The sequence below is a fragment of the Diceros bicornis genome, chromosome 9 (genome assembly GCF_020826845.1).
Source record: "Diceros bicornis minor isolate mBicDic1 chromosome 9, mDicBic1.mat.cur, whole genome shotgun sequence".
Lineage (NCBI taxonomy): Eukaryota > Metazoa > Chordata > Mammalia > Perissodactyla > Rhinocerotidae > Diceros > Diceros bicornis.
In genome coordinates this window covers 23991613-24012668 of record NC_080748.1, presented here as the reverse complement: position 1 = coordinate 24012668, position 21056 = coordinate 23991613, and the positions used below count along the sequence as shown (strand labels likewise).

The window sequence follows — 21056 nt, the reverse complement described above, 5'->3', positions numbered from 1 at the left end:
AGCAGACCTTCCTCACTGCACAATGAATATATTATGGATCTTCCATGACATATTCAATGTCATTCTGACATGCTTGTTAATAAAAGGGAATTTGGTATTATAGCTATACAGCTCCAATTACATTCATATTAATTTAAAAAATCATTCACTAAATAGAGATTTTGGAGCTACATACATACAAGGAATAAGTAGGAACATGGTAAAAGTCAGATCTCTTAGGGATACTGAGGCAGAAAAAAAGATTGAGAACTATAGATCTTCAATGGTAAATCTATTCTTGAAAATAAATTTTTTTCTAGGAAATCTACTTGGTATTTAAAAATATGTGAACCAACTATCTGGGACCAAAAAATACTTACTTCACTGTGGCACTCAGAAGAAAGTTTAGCTGGGGCATTAACAGGTTGTCTGGGGCTGACAGATAACGATCAAACTGAACCTAAAAGAAACAGAGAAATGCAACATATAAAGTGCATATATTTGCTAACAGGCATCTCAAATATAACCATTTCTTTAAAGGGTTACATCTCAGGAAAAAGCCCATATTCCAAGTAATGAGTTCTTTGTGATCAAAATGAGTTATTTCTCAAACATTCTAACTAAAACTCCCTAAAAGTGTCAAACTTTTCAATGTAATCAATATCAGCAATACCTACTTGTAAAATTCTGAATCCAAACCATTCATCTTAATCTTCCTCACCAAACTTCTGACTAATAATATTAAGAAGTTATCAGATTTCAAGCCTTAAATCCACTGTATTTGTTAATTATTCATTCAACTATTCATTCAACTAATATTTATCGAGTACCTACTATTAGAAAGGTACTGAGAGAGCCAGTAAACAAATAATAATGTAAATAAACACATAATTGCAAACTGTGTTAAATGCTATGAAGGAAAAAACCAAGGTACTATAAAAGCATAAATCAGGAGGACAGACCTAGTCTATGTGTTTGGCAAAAACATCTCTGAGGAAAGGACATTTGAAGTGAGAACTCAAAGATGAACAGACATTAAGTAAATGTGTGTGTGGTAGGGGTTCAGGGAGTGGGGACAGCACGGATGAAGGCTTGAGGTGAGAAAGGGAACGGCTAATAGAGATCAGTTAGTGTAGGACTTGTACGCTTTTTCAAAAGATTTTAATTCTTATTGCAAAAGCATTAGGAAATCATTGAAGTAGGAGAATAATCTGATTTAAGTTTTAAGAAGCTAACTCTGGCTACAGCAAGAAGAATGGAAAGGAAGGTTGTAATACCAGATGCAAGGACACCAAATAGGTAGCTACTGCAGCATCTTAGACTACAAGGGCAATAAAGGTAGACAGAAGAGGAGATGTTGAAGAAACTTAAGAGAGTAAAATTATCAAGATTTGCTTAGTGATGGGATGAAGGGGTTGACTCCCAGATTTTGGATCTGTATAATTTAATTCACAGTATTATCACAATTCATAACTGTATTCTTAATACATTTATTTAGTTGTGTAATAGCCTCGCCCCTTACTAAATCATGTCTATTCTCATCCCAATTCCTAGCATGATGGTTAGAAAATAGCAGACACTGGATTAATAATTGTTAAAGTAATAGATGGATAGATGCTATCACCACTTTCTGAGTTAAGAACACTTGGAAGAGAACCTGGGATGGGAGCGTGTGGAAGAGTCAGAAGAGTTCGGTTTTGGATATGCTGAATTGAAGCGCCTTTGAAGCACCCAAACAAAGGCAACAGACAGTTATATATAAAATGATGGATCACACACAAAACTCAATCAAGATTTTGTTTCTTTAGAGAGACATAAGATATTCAACTTAATTGTTTTTTTAATCTCTTTTTTTTTTTGAGGAAGATTGGCCCTGCACTAACATCTGTTGCCCATCTTCCTCTTTTTTTTTTCTTTCTTTTTTTTTCTTCTCCTCAAAGCCCCAATATGTAGTTGTGTATCACAGTTGTAGAGTTGTCGCTCTTCTATGTGGGACACTGCCTCGGCACGGCTTCATGAGCGGTGCGTAGGTCCGTGCCCAGGATCCAAACCGGCAAACCCCAGGCTGCCGAAGCAGAACGCACGAACTTAACCACTACACCACTAGGCTGGCCCCTTAACTTAATCGTTTTTAAAGTTTAAGACCAGGCATATAAGAATTTGTAATGGGATTTAAATATATTTTGTGGGTTTATATTACGGACTGGATGTGTGTCAGCAGGGAAGGAGAAACAGAGGGAGGAAACATTTATTGAGTACTAACTAAGGTTACTGATCTTTGTGTAGACATATGTCCTCATTGCGGGGGGGGGATGTGGTAAACACCTTGAAGTGGAAGTACTGAGTAGTATGATGAATATACGTATATTTAACTTTCTAAGCAGCTTACTTTTTTTTAATAAATCTAAAATTTATTCATTTTCATTTGTTTTTAGTTGAACTTTTTAGCATCAAATCTTCTTTGTGTTTCTGTAGTTTTCACTGCTATGTTTGATATATAGAAGTTATGACTGTTACTTCTACATATATTGCCTTTTATCATAATGTTCTTTATTTATCCTATTTAGTGTTTTTAAAATCTACCTTGTCTAATATTAATATTACCAGCTTTCCATTCTTTGCATTTGTTAGGTATCTTGTGGGTCTATCCCTTTATTTTCAGTTAAATGTAGCTCTGTAAGATGATGGATAAGAAAACCCTGGCATCGAACAGTCATCCAAGATCACTATTTATTGAAGTCAAACCATTGTGGTAGTGAGTATATGTGAGTATTTAAACACCTAGGATAGGCAGAACAGTAGTTAAGTACATAAGTACTGGGTTGAATGGGGTTGTTAGCAGAATTAAAGAGTTAATACACGAAAAACGCTTGGCATGCTCGAAAAACGCTTGGCACGCTCAATAACTGTTAATGGCTGTTGTTGTTACTCGTTGTTATTACTACTACTACTAGTGTTACTATTATAAGGCTTCCAAAGAGGAAAATTCCTATGAGGGCTAAATGAGAGTCATCCACCTGATGGATATACATAACATGCAAAGTATATATAAGACATGGAAACATGCTACAAAAAGTGGCGCTCATGCAAAAAGGGATGTGCAAGCAAGCTCTTAACTGAAAAGAAGGTATTAAAGCGGAGGTTCAATGAGTCTCACACTCAAGAGTAAAATATTATTTTAAGACTGGAATCCAATTTCGGTTATCATCTCAGGAAGAAGTCAAGAACTAAAAGCCAAGGATTGCTGACTGGAGGAAGTCTATAATGATATATAGCCTAAGTTCTTCATGTCTGTCATTCCTATTTCTCCATTAGGTTAGGAGTAAAACTCTGAAAATGAAGAAAACCTAAACAGAAATGATGAAACTATTAGGGTATGGTGGACTATTACTACAAATGTATGTCTTGGTCAGACCTCCTTAGTTAAAGGAACACACGTGCAATCATTATTACCGGACCCAATGTGAATACAGCATATCAAGAGATAAATTACCAACCAGGACAAAATTATCACAGAGAAAAAAATTAAGAATAATGTTTCATAAGGAAACTTATATTAAAATGCTTTATTACGCACTTACCATTGCAGCCTTCAATGCCACAGAATCTAGGTTGGGCAAATTAGCTACAGGGCCCTAAAAAAAAAAGGCAAAAACAAGATGTAAAAAAGGTGCTATATGTTTCAGTTCACTTACGAAATATACATTTAGTCCATCAGTGGACTGCTCAAATTTGGAAATCTAGCTTATTTCCAAAGAACTCAAGTGTCATCTCTTCAACCTCAACTAGAGCAGGGACTCTGACTTGTTCATCTGTGTAACTAGCATGAAAGCATTCAGTATTTGTTGGAAGGAGTGAGAAGCACATAAGTTTACTCATGATGGAAATATCAGCATATCTCAGAACTACTTATAAGCAGGAAAAAAACGGCAGTGAAGCATTCAGAAAACGGCAGTGAGATGTGGAGGCTTTTGAGTTTCACTCTGACAATTTTTGATAGTATAAAAAGGGCAGCAGAATTGGTTCCTACTGGTAGAAATTTGCTTACTGCTTTAAGTCAGAACTTATGATTTCTGAAAGCTTCATTTAAGAGTTCCTGGGCTATAAGATATTCTTCATGTTAATGTCATTTAAAAGAGTTCTTTGCTTTTTAAAGAAAGATGCTTACATAATTAGGGTTCCCACCACTCCATTATCTATTTCTACCAGAGTTCTATAACTTAACAAGATCATGTGCTGGCCCCAGAAATATTTACTTTCCAAAGTAACAGATGACAATTTACGAAATTAAAAAGGGAATGACTGCTATTTATATAGTAATCTATGCATTCAATTAACTGATAGTGATATAGGACTCTCAAAATTTACCAGTATGACTGTCCTTGATACATTTTATAGTACTAATTTTTATATATTTTCATTACTTTTAACCCAAACTCTCTGTAGTAAAAAGGATAGTTAATATTTTAGGGCACTCTACTATATCTCAGGTAGTCATCTAAAAATTATACATGTATTATTGTCTCACTTAATCTTCAGAACAACTCTATGATACAGATATTATTACCCCCAATCCACAAATGAGGAAATAGACACAGAGAGATAAGTCACTTTCCCAGTGAAAAACAGCCATTAAGTGGCAGAGTCAAGATTCAAACCACAGTTGAGCTCTACAACCCATACTCTAAACTGGTGTCTTTCTCTAATTAGGAACATTCATGTGCTTACCTGTTCAGGTTTATGTTGCTGCACAGTGTTATAGATATAACTCAAGCCTGCTCTAGTTAAAACATAAGAAGCTTGCTCATTTATAAGTGTGTCCAAATGTGCTTCAATCTAAAATAAAACACAAAAGAAAGAAAATATTTTAAAAGAAGAATAACACCAATGAGAGTACAAGCAGACTACCTTGGACTCTTAGCTCTTCATCATGGACTTGTTCCTTGCAGTGGCTATGAGAGCCCTTACTTACTAGACTTACCGGAAATCAAAGAAAAACAAGATGTGCAAATGTAAACATTGAACGAAAGAGTTACTGCTAGGAACCAAATTAGTATCTGAAAGAAAAACAGAAGAAACGCAATATAGAGAAAACATCAAAGAAATAGATTAAAGTGAAGAGATTTAAAAAGAAATTAGAAGACAGATTCAGGAGATAAACTAAGGACAGAAGATTCAGAATATAAAAAGTAACAGATGGAGGAGTGATAATTAATTAAAGATAACAGAAAGCTTTATTGAGCAAAAGAAAGGGTTGACTCTTCAGATTGAAATGGCTCTGCAAAGTCCAAGACGGAAATGATGGAAAAAGAGACATACTGAACAATATCCTGAGGAAGTATCTGAACTCAAAGGAAAATCCTTACAAGCCTCCAGATGGAAAGAATAGGTTACCACAAACAAGAGAGAATCAGACTGGCCTGGATTTCTTACTTGAAACACTGGAAGAAGCTAAGTAGGAGTGGAAGAAAATTGATAGATAATTGATAGAAAAGGTCTGACAATCAAGTATCTTTTACTCAACAAGGTAAACTGTTACTTTGGGGGCACAAACTGTGCCTCCAGTATCCACATCCTTGTCTAATCCCTCTCACACTGACTAGGGGCTGGTCCATGCAATTGCATTGGCCAACAGCCTACCAGCATGCATGATACAAGTACAGGACTAATAAGCACTTCCACAGTGGGGTCTGTCCTCCTAAAATGCAAAGAGTGACTATGGAATATTTAAGAAATGCAGATAATTGGTGATAAAATAGATTGACGAACACCTGATACATCTGAACACCTTGAGAAAAGATTTAGACAAATGGCAGGGGGTTGGGGTTGAATTAGTGATAAATACAGTAAAAACCAATGAATTTTTTTTAAAAAAGAATTTTATGGGGCCGGCCTGGTGGCACAGTGGTTAAGTTCGCACACTCCACTTTGGCGGTCCAGGGTTCGCAGGTTCGGATCCCAGGTGTGGACCTACGCACCGCTTATCAAACCATGCTGTGGCAGGCGTCCCACATAAAATAGAGGAAGATGGGCAGAGATGTTAGCTCAGGGCCAATCTTCCTCAGCAAAAGAGGAGGATTGGGGGCTGGCCCGGTGGCGTAGAGGTTAAGTGCGCGCGCTATGCTTCGGCAGGCCAGGGTTCGCAGGTTCGGATCCTGGCACGCACCAACACACCACTTGTCACACTGTGGTGGCGTCCCATATAAAGTAGGGGAAGATGGACACAGATGTTAGCCCAGGGTCAATCTTCCTTGGCAGAAAGACGAGGATTGGCATCGGATGTTAGCTCAGGGCTGATCTTCCTCACAAAAAAAAAAAAAAAAGAAGAGGATTGGCAACAGATGTTAGCTCAGAGCTAATCTTCCTCACCAAAAAAAAAAAAAAAGAATTTTATTATTCCACATAAAACAAAAAGTTATGCAAGAAAGGAAAATCAATCATAATTCTTTATATTCGTTTTAAAAAAAGGAATTAGAAATTAGAGAATATCAAAAATTTAGATGTATCAAAACTCATTCCTCAGAAAACTCCAAAACTTTACAAACGAATTTTTACTATAGCCATTGCCAAATTGTTTATATACTTGTGATAACACAGAAGATTCAGAGTTTTTTTTTAAACATTATATCTACCGAAAATCACTATTTCAAAATCAGAAGCCAAGTATCTGGTAGATTTTATAAATGGCTCTGTTTTAGCCATTTACAGACTCTTAACTGATACCGTTTGGTTTATAGAACTAGAGTGATTGGTATAACAAATTGTAATGTTTTGCCTAACACTGGTCTGCACATAGATAAAAATATATCTGTCCTCTGTAACACCCTCTGTACTAGTTACACAGCTTGAAAAATATAGCACATTATTCACAGTTCAGAAACTGAAATCTGCATACAGAATAACTGTTCAAATTAATCAGAAAAGCTTCATTCTACCATCACATACTATGGTTTAAATGAAATATCTCACCCATCACATATTCTGGCTTCTCCAAAACAAAACGGAAATACTGAGTGTGTGTGTGTGGCCTTCCATCAGACTATAAGAAGGGACTTATAGGAATAGGGTCATTGAAATTAGGCTAAAGCCAGTAACTGAGACCATATACAGAAAAAAGATTCCATCACAGTGAGCAGTCATTTTATAGCAAAATTAACCTGAAACTGCAGCATTTCCAGACGTCTGTCAGTGAATTCAAACAGAGCTAATGTTGTCTTCATCATATATAGTGAATTGACCATGAAAGTGGCCATGTCAGCTGTGCCTAAATTGCTGGCTGATACAGTACACATCTGGAGGAGAGGATCCAAGACACATGATAAAACCTATGAACAAAAAATAAAATAAAATTTATTCTTTATTTCCCAATCAGTGATACAGGCCTGGGTTAATGGCACTTCAGAATAAATGCCAAACTAACTGGAAGGGGGCCAACTTACAGAAGTACAGAGGAAAAAGATTACATGGTATAATTATCATAATAGTTCTAAAAACAAGCATCACTGAACAAATACTTTTTAAATTAAAGAGAATTGGTTTAATATTTGAAGGAAAAAAAATCAATGAGAGGGATTATCAAAATATATGGGTTATAAAATATCAGAATTTCAACAGAATGTACAATAGAGGAGCAATAAGCAATCATTAAAAATGAATTTACAACATACCTGCACAAAATCAGCTTGACGGGCATCTAGTGGTACAACTGAAGAATCATGAGATGCCAAAACTTCACGCAACAACATGAGTGTCTGATTTAAGGCAGAACTTGGCCCAAGATCAGGTGGTGGGAGTTCAACCTAAAATACAGGATGGTTTATCCACTGCTTATATTTTTCTATTAAATTTTAATGTATAAATAAATGCCAGTTCACAGTAAAATAATACATATAAAAGATGGAAAGCATTGGCTGACATTACAAAATCTATAATTTATCAATAGCTTATTTTATATTATATTAACCAGTACAGAAAATGACACAAAAGTTTTTGTTAGATTATCTCGGAATTAATATTTCACAATTAGTAGTACAGAATTTGTACTTCTAAAATTTAAAAAACTGTGAGGAAACTTAGTGGTCTTTGAGTTGTAGAATTATATTTTCATATGAACTTGAAATGGCCTGTTTTGTTTTTTAGCCCAAGTCATAAGAAAAAAGCAATCCAGAGACTAGCACTTCCCCAGCTATAATATAATTGAGAATCATCACCCACTCCCAGGCCCAAATCTCATATATTTTGGTCAGTATGTATAGGTTTGGAGGTTAGGAATCTATCTTTAAACAAGCAACCCAGGCGATTTTCAGAAGACCCAGTCCATGGGCCACACATTTCACCGAAACTGTGTAACACTGTCACTAAAATCTTGGGTTCTGGAGTTAAACTAATTTTCATTTTGGATCTACCACTTACTAGTTGTGTGACCTTGGAAAGGTTATTTAACTGCTCAGAGCTTCAGAGGGATTCTGCAAGGATTAAATGAAATTGTTGCATCTAAACTACTGAGTAGAGTGCCTGGCACTTACTAACTGGAAGGTATGCCGAGTTCATTATCCCTACTTGCTGGCATCATGATATCCAAGAACAGGTGTCAGTGAATTTTTTCAAAAATATTTTTCAGAGTACTTATAATATTAATATAGTCAGATTTTGTAAATGAAACAAAATCTGGTACTTAGAATCCATGTAAGAGACTATAGCCTTGTGTCAGGAAGAGAGAAAGATGTAAAATTTTTAAAATATCACGATTTACATTAAGAATATTTTATGTATAAAAGTTAATACATAAGTGACATCGGCAGAAATGGCAAAGTATGGACCTCTGAAAACCCACCCTCCCTCATAAAAGCAATGAATACAAAAAATTATGAGACATGCAAACAAACAAAAAACTATGGTCCATGCACAGAAACAAAAAAACAAAATAGGGACTTTCCCTGAGGAAGCTCAGATGTTGGAATTACTAGCCAAAGACTTTAAATCAGCTATTTTTAAATATGGTCAAAGAACTAAAAGAAACCATGTTAATAAACTAAAGGAAAGTATGAGCACAATATCTCACCAAATAGAGAATATCAATAAAGAGACAGAAATAATGAAAAATAACCAAACAGAAACTCTGGAGTTGAAAGGCACAGTAACTGAAATGAAAAATTCACTATAGGGAATCAATAGCAGATTTGAGCAGGCAGAATAAATAATCAGTGAACTTGAGGATATGTCAATTAAGATTATCCAGTCTGAGGAACAGAAAGAAAAAAGAACAAAAGAAAATTAACAGAGCCTCAGAGACCTGTGGGACACCATCAACAACATAAGTACAATGGGGGATGTTGGAAGGAGGGGTGCAGAAAGAATATTTGAAAAAATAACAGAAGATTTCACAAATTTGATTAAGAAGTTCATGAACTCCAAGTAGAATAATTAACAGATACACACTGAGACACATCATAATCATACTGTCAAAAGACAAAGAGAGAATCTGAAAGTAATGAGAAAAGTAACTCCTTATGAACAAAGGATTCTCAATAAGATTAACAGTTGATTTCTCATAAGAAAACATGGAGGCCTGAAGGCACTAGATGACACGTTCAAGGGTTGAAAAAAATAGACTGTCAACCAAGAATTCTATATTCAGCAAAATTACTCAAGAATGAAGGAGAAATTAAGACATTCCCAATAAACAAAAACAAAAATTCTTCACTAGAAAACTTGCTCTACCAGAAATATTAAAGGAAATTCTTCAGGCTAAAATAAAGGGACACTAGACAGCAACTCAAATTCACAGGAAGAAATAAAGAACACCAGTAAAGGTTCTGACATAGGTAAATATAAAAGACAGTATTAATGTACTTTCTGTTTATAACTCCTTTTTTTTCCCCGATTTAAAAGACAATTGCATGAAGCAAAAATTATAAACCTATGCTGAGGAGCACACAACGTAGAAAGATATAACTTGTAATAACAATAGCATAAAGGAAGAGGAGAATGGTGCTGTACAGGAGCAAAGCTTTTGTATATTACTGAAAGTAAGGTGGTATTATTCTGAACTAGATTGTTATAAACTGAGATGATAACTAAGAAAATAACTAAACATATATATAACATATTTTATATATATATATACACACACACATATTTAAACAAAAGAATTAAAGTAGTGTACTAGAAAATATTTACCTAAAAGAAGGCAGTAATGAAGAGACAGAGGAACAAAAAGCACTTAAGACGTAAGAACAAAGAGTAAAATGGCAGACATAAATCCTACTTAATCAGCAATTAAATTAAATGTAAATGGATTAAACATGCCAACCAAAGAGCAGAGACTGGCAGATGGATTAAAATTAAAAAAACACAAAAAGAACATGACCCAACTATATGCTGTATTCAAAAATACACTTTAGATTTAAGGACACAAACAGGTTCAAAGTAAAAGGATGGAAAAAGATATATCCTGCAAACAATAACCAAAAGAGAGCTAGAGTAGCTACTTATTTCAGAGAAAACAGATTTTGAGACAAAAACTGCTACTAGAAACAAAGAAGGACATTTTATAATGTTTATTATCAAGAAGCTATGATAATTATAAACATAGGTGCATCTAACAACAGAGCCCAAAAATACATGAAGCCAAAACTGACAAAGTTGAAGGGAAAATATCTCTAGTGGTGAAGGAGTACTTATTTCACTTCCTTCAGTTTTGTTTCCTTTTTTCTATTAAATTAAATAAATTTGAACTAAAGAAAAACCCCAGAATACGAAGTTATCTTTATAAAAGTATTTTCCATCCATTCACCCAATTAAAAAGATATCTAGAATGTTTGGTAATGATGGTTAACTAATGTTATTTTTTGATTGGAGGGATTTTTTAAAACTTTCACCCTTGTGCTTTTCTGCATGGTTTGTATTTCTTATAATAAGTATATGCATATCAATTTTACAAAAATAATAGAACAATCTCTGTCCCCCACACTGAATGAAACATGCCAATCTGTTAATAACAGTTAATCAGGATGACAAGGTGTAGATGATTGTTTTCTTCTCTGTGTTTTCATCTGTTTTAAAATAAATTTAATATTTATTTAGTAAGTGTATTCATAATTTTAGAAATTTAATTAAAATATACAGGCATTATATATACATGCATGCATATACATGAGTAATATAAGGCGAATAGAAGCTATTCATATAAAAAATTACTCAGTGGCATCTTTAGCTAAGTACAAATCAATAACATTGGCCAGCAATCTAACAGCTTTAGTATAGAAATAGGCAGCCACATAAACCTGAGGAAACACGTACATGTGTCTCAGTTTCCCAATACTTTTCACAAATACAAAAAAAAAAAAAAGAACCAAAAGTTTAACAAATCCTCCAGGGAAGCTAGGTGGGGAGTAGACTTTTAATATAACTACACACACTGCATGATTAAGATCCTAAATGTTTAATGTGCAGTTTTCTAAGTTATAAACTACAGTATAGCGTCTTTTGGAAACAAAAAAACTTAAAGAACATTTTTCAAGAATTCACACACGAGTTTTTCAATTGCCAATCCAAAGAGAAGACCAGTGATAGAAATCTTATGCACTGATGACAGAAAGTTGAAGAGAAATCTCTTTTTTATCTCCTTGAATTAGGGTCTTTAAAAGCTGTGCAAATTTAAAGCAAAAGTCACACCTTGCCCTAATTAGAGCCAATGGTAAATGACACAAGTGAGTGCTACTTGAACTCACTTCATTCAAGAAACTGCCATTCTAAGAGATGCTTTTACACACATCGATCAGATCAGCAACAGGTCAGAATTACACTTCTAAAGCAAAGTGAAAATTACAGCAGTTGTCAGATAAAGAAGATATATGACTTTACAAATCTGTAGTACAAATAACGGAAAGGAAATCTAAAGAAGAGAAATGTCTGATTAACATCCTTCTATCACTTCAATTTAATTCTATTAAGGGAAATTCATTTCTAATGGTTAAACTTAATACAAGACAAGTCTCTCTCTATTTCTTTTGAAGTCCCTCCAACACATTCCTGTGCTTACTTCATACTGACCTTGTATCTTTTCTATCTACATATAGGGCTGTGGAGCCCAAATACTAGAATTAAGTGGGCTTTACGTCCTGGCAGCATAGTTAAGACATAAAACACGTACATATACAACTATACAGTAATATTCTAATAAATTGTTTTGAAATGTCAATGGACTAAACAACAACTCATTTCTTAATAAGCCACTGGACAATAAGCATGCTCCAATAGTACCATCGGGGCATGTTGTGGCATTATTAATATTATTATATATGGAAAATAAACCAAAAGAATTAATATAAAATTGGCTTCTGCATGGAGGAATGGGATCCATGAGTACAGTATTAAAGATACCTTCAAAAAGATACGAGAAAGAAAATTAAGATTTATTAAGCCCACATAACACGTTAAATGAAAATGCAGGATACAAAATTATATGCACAGCATGTGTCATTCACAAAAAAGATCAAAATATTAAAAACACTGAATATTAGGGGCTGGCGCAGTGGCGTAGCAGTTAAGTTCATGTGCTCCACTTGGCAGCCTGGAGTTTGCAGGTTCAGATCCCGGGCGCAGATCTACGCACTGCGTATCAAGCCATGCTGTGGCAGCATCCCATATAAAGTAGAGGAAGATGGGCATGGATGTTATTAGCCCAGGGCCAGTCTTCCTCAGCAAAAAGAGGAGGATTGGCAACAGATGTTAGCTTACAGCTAATCTCCGTCAAAAAATATATATATATTGAATATTACCTCTAAGTAGTTACTTTTAACTTTCCTTTATATTTCTATTTTCAAAATGAACAGATTATTTTATAATCTATTAAAAAAATCTAGGGCTGGCTCCGTGGCCTAGTGGTTAAGCTCGGTGCACTCCGCTTCAGCGGCCTGGGTTCGCGGGTTTGGATCCTGGGTGCAGACCTATACCACTCATCGGCCATGCTGTGGCAGCACCTCACATACAAAATAGAGGAAGACTGGCACAGATGTTAAGCTCGGGGTGAATCCTCAAGTAAAAAAGGAAAAAAATCTAAAAACCATACCAAGCATATTATATATGTTACCCTTTGTTTAATCCTAATGAGCGTAAGGTAAATACTATTCCCATTTTACAAAAGAGGAATATGACTGATGATGATGAGGAAGGTGATATAATTATCAAATGAGGAAACTGAACCAGAGAGAGATTAAATAACTTGCCAAAGATCCCACTGTTCTTAGAAGGGCCAGAGCTTGGATTACTTACCCAAGCAGTCTGACCCTAAAATTCATGCTTTTAACCGCTACACCAAACTATGTTTATTTTGATTTTCATAGGTGATATTATTTGAATTCCCTAAAGTTAATTTTCTTCAAAGAGGATATTGTAGAGATCCTACAGAATCTATGATAAAGTGTTGTTAAAAGCTCTTAAGATCGTCACTACACTGAGCCCTACTAACGCTAATGGCTCCAGTATCTTACAACCAAGATGAAGGCTCCTCCAAGTTTATATAAAGCATCCTTCCTGCCTAAATCTTCTGTTAATGTTGAAATTTTGCTAGCTAATTTTATATCCTTGTGACTTACATGCCTTAAGTTTTCCAAACCAGTGATTTTTATATGTAAGGAGGATGTGAGGAAGGGGGAGAAGGCAGACAGCTTTAAGAATTTAATAAAAGGTATCATTTGTTTTCCAAGGAAAAGATAAACACATGGAAAATTATACAAACCATTTAAGATTAACAGAAGCCCACTCATGGGCTCCAATATAAGCTTAAGCACAAGTAAACTTAGATATACTATACTGTAAATTAAGATTTTAAAAGGAGAGAAATTAGTGTTATATGGTAAGATTAAAATTTTTGTTTTGCCAAAATTTTTACTACCAAAGCTAATGTCTTCACTACCCTGTTTCAAAAAAAAAAAAAAAAAAAAACTTCTAAAGAATTTTAAGTCTCTATTATATGTAAAAGGGGATAGGAACAACAGCTAATTTATCACTTTTTGCTTTATGAACATTAAATGAATGGGAATATTTGCTTAACTTTACCTTAATATGTACTTTAAATACATTAATGCTATCCAATTAATCAGACCAACAACTCAGGAGTAGGCATTGATTTTTCTTCTTCACACTTCCCTTATCCAATTTACCAACAAGCTCCATACTACTAAAATACATTCCAAATGCAATACAATTGTTCCTCACCCTCATGCTACCACTATCATCTTTTGCCTGGTCCACTCCAAGAATCTCCTACGTGGTCTCCTCGCTTTGAAATTTGTTCCCCTAACTCGACCTTCTACTGACCACATAGCAGCCACAATGTTCTTTTCAAATAAATAAACAAAGAGGTCAGACCCTCTCATTAAACCCTTTAATATTCATATTCAATAGCTTACCCTGGCACTTAAAAACCAAATGCCTTAAAGATGTGTGGAAACAGAGCCAGCATTTCAAATCAACTATACGCTATATACTAGCATCAAATATGCAGAAAATAACCTTTAAAAAACAAAACAAAAACATTTAAAAAGCAAAACATTTTTTTAAAAAATAGCATCAAAAAACCCTCCAATACCTAAATCTAACAAAAGATATTCAAGGCCAAAAAACCTTGATATACTATATATCAAAGCATAATATAAAGTTCTAGAGTGATTAAAATAGTGTGATACTGGTGCAAAGACAGACAAACAAACCAATGGGGACAGAATAAAACTGTTACAAAACAAATCTATACACATGTGATTTATAACAATGTTTCCACTGTAATTCAGTGGGAAAAGATTGTCTTTATAATACAGGGTGCTGGATCACTTAGTTATCTATAGGGGAAAAAAAAATTAACCTTGACCCCTGTCTCACAGCATACTCAAAAGTTTATTTGAGATAGATCAAAGACCTAAATGTGGGGGCTGGCCTGTGGCATAGTGGTTAAGTTTGCTGGGCTCTGTTTCAGCAGCCCACGTTCACGGGTTTGGATCCCGGGAGCGGACTTATACCACTCGTCAGCCTTGCTGTGGCAGTGACCCACATGCAAATTAAGGAAAAAAAAGGCACAGGTGTTAGCTCAAGGCTAATGTTCCTCAAGCAAACAAAGAGGAAGACTGGCAACAGATATTAGCTCAGGGTGAATCTTCCTCAGCAAAAAAAAAAAGAAAGACCTAAATGTGAAAGCTAAAACAATCAAACTTCTTAAAAGAAATATGGAAGAACAATTTCAAGACCTTGTGATAGAAAAAAATTAAATGAATAACTATGATATAAAAGATTAGTATACAGAACTGAATTAAAATTAAAAACTTCTATGCATAAACATACACCATCAAGAGAGTGGAAACACGGGTCAAAATTGGGAGAAAATATTGTAATGCTTATTACCCGAGAGAAAATATTTGTAATGCTTATTATCCCATAATGGGCTTGTATCCAGAACACATTTTTTAAAAACTCTTACAAATCAATAAGAAAAATACAGATAACCCAATAAAATATTGGGTAACAGACTTTAAAAGACACTTCACAAAAGAGTATATCCAGTAGCCAATAAACATATGAAAAACTGTTCAACATCATTAGTCTTCAGAAAAGTGCAAATCACAAATGAAATATCACCACACAACTTCCACAATAGCTAAAATAAAAAGCCTAACAATATCAAGTACTGGAGAGGATGTGGAGGAACTGCAATTCCCACACATTTCTGGTGGAGTAAATTGGTACAATCACTTGGCAAAAATGCTTGGCAGTACCTACTAAAGCCATCAATCCTATCACCCAGATATTCCATTCCTGTGCATACACATGAGAGAAATGAAAACTGATGTCCACCAAAAGACATGTACTAGAATATTCATAGGAGCTTTATTTACAATATCTAAGAACCAGAAATAATCCAAATGTCCATCAATAAATTGTGGTGTATTTATATAACGCAATGATTACACAATGATTAAAAAAGGAACTACTGCTACATACAACATGGATGAATCTTACAGATATAATGTTAAATGAAAGAAGCCAGACCTGAAAGAGTTCAACTGTATAGAATCTATTTACGTGAACTTAAGTAGTACACAAAAACAGAAAATGGAAGTCAGATAGTGCTTTCCCTTGAGGGATATTGACTGGGAAGGGGCATGAAGCAGCTTTCTGAGATGCTGGAAATGTTTTATAACTTGATCTGGGTGATGATTAATGAACATATACAAATACAAAAATCCAAGAACTGTACATTTAAGATTTGTGTACTGTAAGTTTTATCTCCACTTAAAAAGAAACTTCATTTGATCTTTTTATCCACATTATGTAAATATTGAGAATCCATAATGTTTTATAAAAATATCCAAAATTCTTAAACAAAGTGATCGTTAATAATTAATGCACAAAAGAGCTTTGTGAAAGACATATTCATAATTGTTATGTACATCTTCCAATTGATAAAGTTGAAGTATAAAGAAAAATTTCACATTTAAAAGCATTTAGTCTACTGAAAACCTCATATTCCATATATTAGAAGCTCTCTTTTTTTATACATTTTTAAATGTATAGAGCTATAACACTAAACAGAGTTCTCCTTCTTCCTGTGACTGTTTACTTTGACACTTTTTATCCCTTTTGTAGATAGGTTCTCTGACCTTATTAGAGGAAAATAAAAAGGCTGCACCATAAAAAATCCAAAAGCTGTTTTTACAACCTCATTCCACTGCCAACTTTAGTTTTATTCTTCTAAATATCTTCCATTTAAGGTCCTCCAATTTTCTGTTCTATAGATTCTTCCGCCACTCACCCACTTGCTTTCAAAAAAATAAAAACAAAACCAATCAACCAAAAAAACCACCTCATATTTTTAAACTAATTTCTTCATTCTATATAGACTCCTTTTGCTCTATCTAAATTCATATATGTTCCAGTAATTGACAATAAATGGAACTAAAGTTTTTTTTTTAAACCACTTTAGTGAAGTATGATTAACATACAAAAAACTGTACATATTTAAAGTATATAATTGATGAGTTTGAAGATAAGTATACATCCATGAAACCACCCCCACATTCTATGTCATAAACATATCCATCACCTCCAAAAGTTCTCTCTTGCCTTAATTTATTTATTTATGGGATTAAAATTGTCAACAAAATTATCCAAGATAAATTTAAGAGTACAAACTAACATTTGTTTGAAATAACTTCAAATAATTATAACTTTTTATTTCACATACTTTTATTTAAAATTTTAAAAGTACTTTAACTGAAAACATTGCTTTTGTTTGTTTGTGTTTCCTCGTAGAACGACCTATAAGGAATAATGCAAAACTCAAATTATTCATCTAGAACAGCATGTCCCAAACTTGAACCTGCATACGAATGGCCAAGGAATCTTGTCAAAAGGCATATTCTGATCCAGTAGGTTTGGGGGGGCCTCAGATTTTTGCATGTCTTAGAAGCTGCTAGGTGCTGCTCAAGCTGCTGGTCCATGTACTACACTGTGAACAGTAAAAAGAGATTCTGAACAGCACATCCTAGAATTTAAACCACATTTAGGGGACCATTTAGGATTTTTTCAGAGGGCTGTACAAATTAATCCTGACTATTGTTAATTTGACAGTTTGGGTTTCATTTATAACAAACCATATCCTTTTGAGCTAGAATTGTACTATTTTAGAGTGAAAAGAATTTCAGAAAATTTTTGTCTAGCTTAAATTGATATGGCATTGTGTCTTTTGCAGTACAGACACATATTCCCTTTATACTTTGCTAGATCTGCAGTTATAAATGTTTCAGGAGAGCCTGATAAGGAAGGGAGTACACATACTGGAACACTCAAGTGCTTTAAACTGCTTTGTTAGGGAAAAAGTACATCTTTCAATAAAATGAGGTCCTTGAATTTTCTTTTTTTCATATTACATAAAGAATTAGTTCCCAAATACGTCTTTTTAAAGCACAGAAGGAATCATATGAAAAGAGTTCATCTTTGGCTATACCTTTATTTTAAAATCTATTCTTCCTAACAATTTTACTATCCACTTAAAATTCTATTAACAAAAATTTCCACTCAGGGTTTTGCTAATGAAGACTATTCTGCAGTAAATGCTGTTTTCTTCATAAGGCTAGAATCTTTTTAGAACAAGTAAATGGTTTACAAGATGTAGAATAAGAGAAAGATATAATTAATATAAAATATGGAACATTAAAATTTAATGAAAGGAAGATAATTCTCAAAAGAAACCTGAAATGGTTGTAGATCTAAGCAACACATAACTTGTAAACAGTATCATATTCCAATCTCAATGTAATGTTAAAATATCCCTAAATATGGCCCAATTCATATCTGAGAAAAATGTTTCAGGGCACATCATTACCATATATATCATTATATCATCATATATCATTATATATATCATTATAATAATGACAACAATAAACAATAATAGTAGTCAAAACTCATTCACTGCTATAAACTCACACAGGCTGCAGTATTAATTGGCACTAAATATATTCAAATTATAATTTCTTTCTTTTCCTGTTTTCATCCTATTTTATTCTAGGTTTTAATTGGAAGATGCCATCTTTAAAACTTGCTTTTTATTATCCATTATATTTTCTTACTTTCTTGCAACTTTCATTTTAACTTAACAAGAGAAATAAAATACATAAGGACTTAGGTTTTTTTGAGTAAAAATAAAATAAAATAAATGGATAGGCACTTTGGAAAAATAAATAAATCTTTCCTTCCCAGCATGGATAAAAATACACTTCAGGTAGATTAAAAATTTGATAGAAAAGTGAAAACACAGAACAACCTAACAACATACATTTAACTGAATTTATTAAATAATCTAACATTTTCCCACTGATAGATGCTAACTTCAGCATATATTAAATTCTAAATGTTTGTGGGGAAGTTTTCAAGTATGGCATGCTCCCAAGGGAGAAACAATAAAGAAAAAAAATTATGTTTTACTTGTAAAAATTAAAAGTGATGTGTCAGAAAATACTACAGGCAAATTTAAAAGGCAAATGATGACCTGGAGAAAATACTTGCAATATATATGAGAGTTAATATTCTTAAGGTATAAAAAATATCAAAAAAATAACAAGAATAAGACACAACCTAGTAGGAAAATGGCAAAGGACATGAATAAGCAATTCAGAAACAACCAACAATATATTTTAAAATGTTCATTCTCACTAGAAGCACCGAAATCCAAATAAAAAAACGAGATACTACTTTTTGCTCATCATATTGGCAAAGACATTTTAAAGAGCCTATTATCCAATGTTAGCAAAAGTTGACACTTTTGGTAGGAGGCAGTACGGTAGATTTGAGGAAGTAGGTGAAAGGAAAGTGAATATGAGTGGCTGCCTAAGGACACGCAGAAATGCTAGACATCATGGAGGGCTTCACTGATGCTGGAGACAGTGAACTTTAGTGACTCTAGTCTGCGTGGTTATATGATTTTCTTCAGCAGTGCTCAGCAGTCATAGTACACAAAAGAGAAACTGAAAAGTTTTATGAATCCAGGGTGGTTTTGCAAAGTGAGTGTGATAAAATGACAAGAGTGCAAGAGATTTAAAGATAACAGCAAAAAAATGATAGAGCACAGGCTAGCAGAAAAAGCAGTGAATCAGTCATTAGTATAACTTGTGAGCTGGCATATAGGAAATTTATTTATTTATTTAACCATCTTAATCATTTTTAAGTGTACAGTTCAGTGGTACTAAATATATTCATAATGTTGTGCAACTATCACCACCAGCCATCACCATAACTCTTTTCTTTTTGTAAACTGAAACTCGATCCATTAAACAATAACTCCCCACCCCCCCACTTCCCAGTCCCTGGCAACCATCATTTTTATTTTCTGTCTCTACCATTTTGACTATTCTAAGTATCTCATATAGATGGAATCATACAGTATTTGTCTTCTTGTGACTGGCTTACTTCACTTAGCATGATGATATCCTCAAGATTCATTCATGTTATAGCACATGTCAGAATTTCCTTCCTTTTTAAGGCTGAATAACATTCCACTGCACGTATATACCACAGTATGCTTATCCATTCATCCATTGATGGACACTTGGGTTGCTTCCACATTTTAGCTATTGTGAATAAGCTGCTACGAACATAGCTATACAAATATCTCTTTGAGATCCTGCCTTCAATTCTTTCGGATATACACCCAGAAGTGGAATTGCTGGCTCAGATGATAATTCTATTTTTAATTTTTTGAGGAATCACCATACTGTTTTCCACAGCAGCTACACTATTTTACATTCCCACCAACAGTGTACAAGGGTTCCAATTTCTCCACAACCCTGCCAACATTTGTAATTTTCTGTTTTTTTGATAGTAGCCATCCTATCCAATAAGATACTAAGTGAGGTAGTAACTTATTGTAGTTTTTATTTGCATTTCCCCAATGATTAGTGATGTGGAGCATCTTTCCATGTGCTTATTGATCATTTGCATATCTTCTTTGGAGAAATGTTTATTAAAGTCCTTTGGCCATTTTTGAATCAGGTTCTTTGTTGTTGAGTTTTAGGAGTTCTCTTTATATTCTGGATATTAATCCCTTATCAGATATATGATTTGCAAATATTTTCTCCCATTTTGTGAGTTATCGTTTTACTCTGTTGATAGTTCTTTTAATGTACTAAATATTTTTTTTTTTTTTTTGGTGAGGAAGATTGGCCTTGAGCTAACATCTGTTGCCAATCTTCCTCTTTCTGCCTAAGGAAGACTGTCCCTGAGCTAACATGTGTACCAATCTTCCTCTATTTTGTATGTGGGATGCCACTGCCACAGCACAGCTTGATGAGCGGTGTAGGTCTATGCCTGGGATCTGAACCTGCGAGCCCCAGGCCTCCAAAGCAGAGCGCACAAACTCAACCACTATGCCACCGGGCTAGCCCCCTTAATGTACTAAATCTTTTAATTTTCATGAAGTCCAATTTGTCTATTTTTACTTTTGTTGCCTGTGCCTTTGGTGTCATATCTAAGAAATCATTACCAGATCTGATGTTATAAAGCTTTTGCCCTGTTTTCTTTTAAGATTC

At 34.1% G+C, this 21056-nt stretch overlaps 1 protein-coding gene across 1 annotated transcript in view; it reads right to left on the bottom strand.

The window, feature by feature from the left end:
• COG6 (component of oligomeric golgi complex 6) overlaps nt 1–21056 on the bottom strand; it is an 81707-nt gene that overhangs the window by 8912 nt on the left and 51739 nt on the right. Inside the window, exons 14-18 of the mRNA XM_058548070.1 lie at nt 7647–7778; nt 7137–7304; nt 4708–4815; nt 3561–3614; nt 360–439 (exon numbers count right to left, since the gene is read on the bottom strand). Coding sequence (XP_058404053.1) covers nt 360–439; nt 3561–3614; nt 4708–4815; nt 7137–7304; nt 7647–7778 — 542 coding nt within the window. The remainder of the gene's footprint in view (nt 1–359; nt 440–3560; nt 3615–4707; nt 4816–7136; nt 7305–7646; nt 7779–21056) is intronic.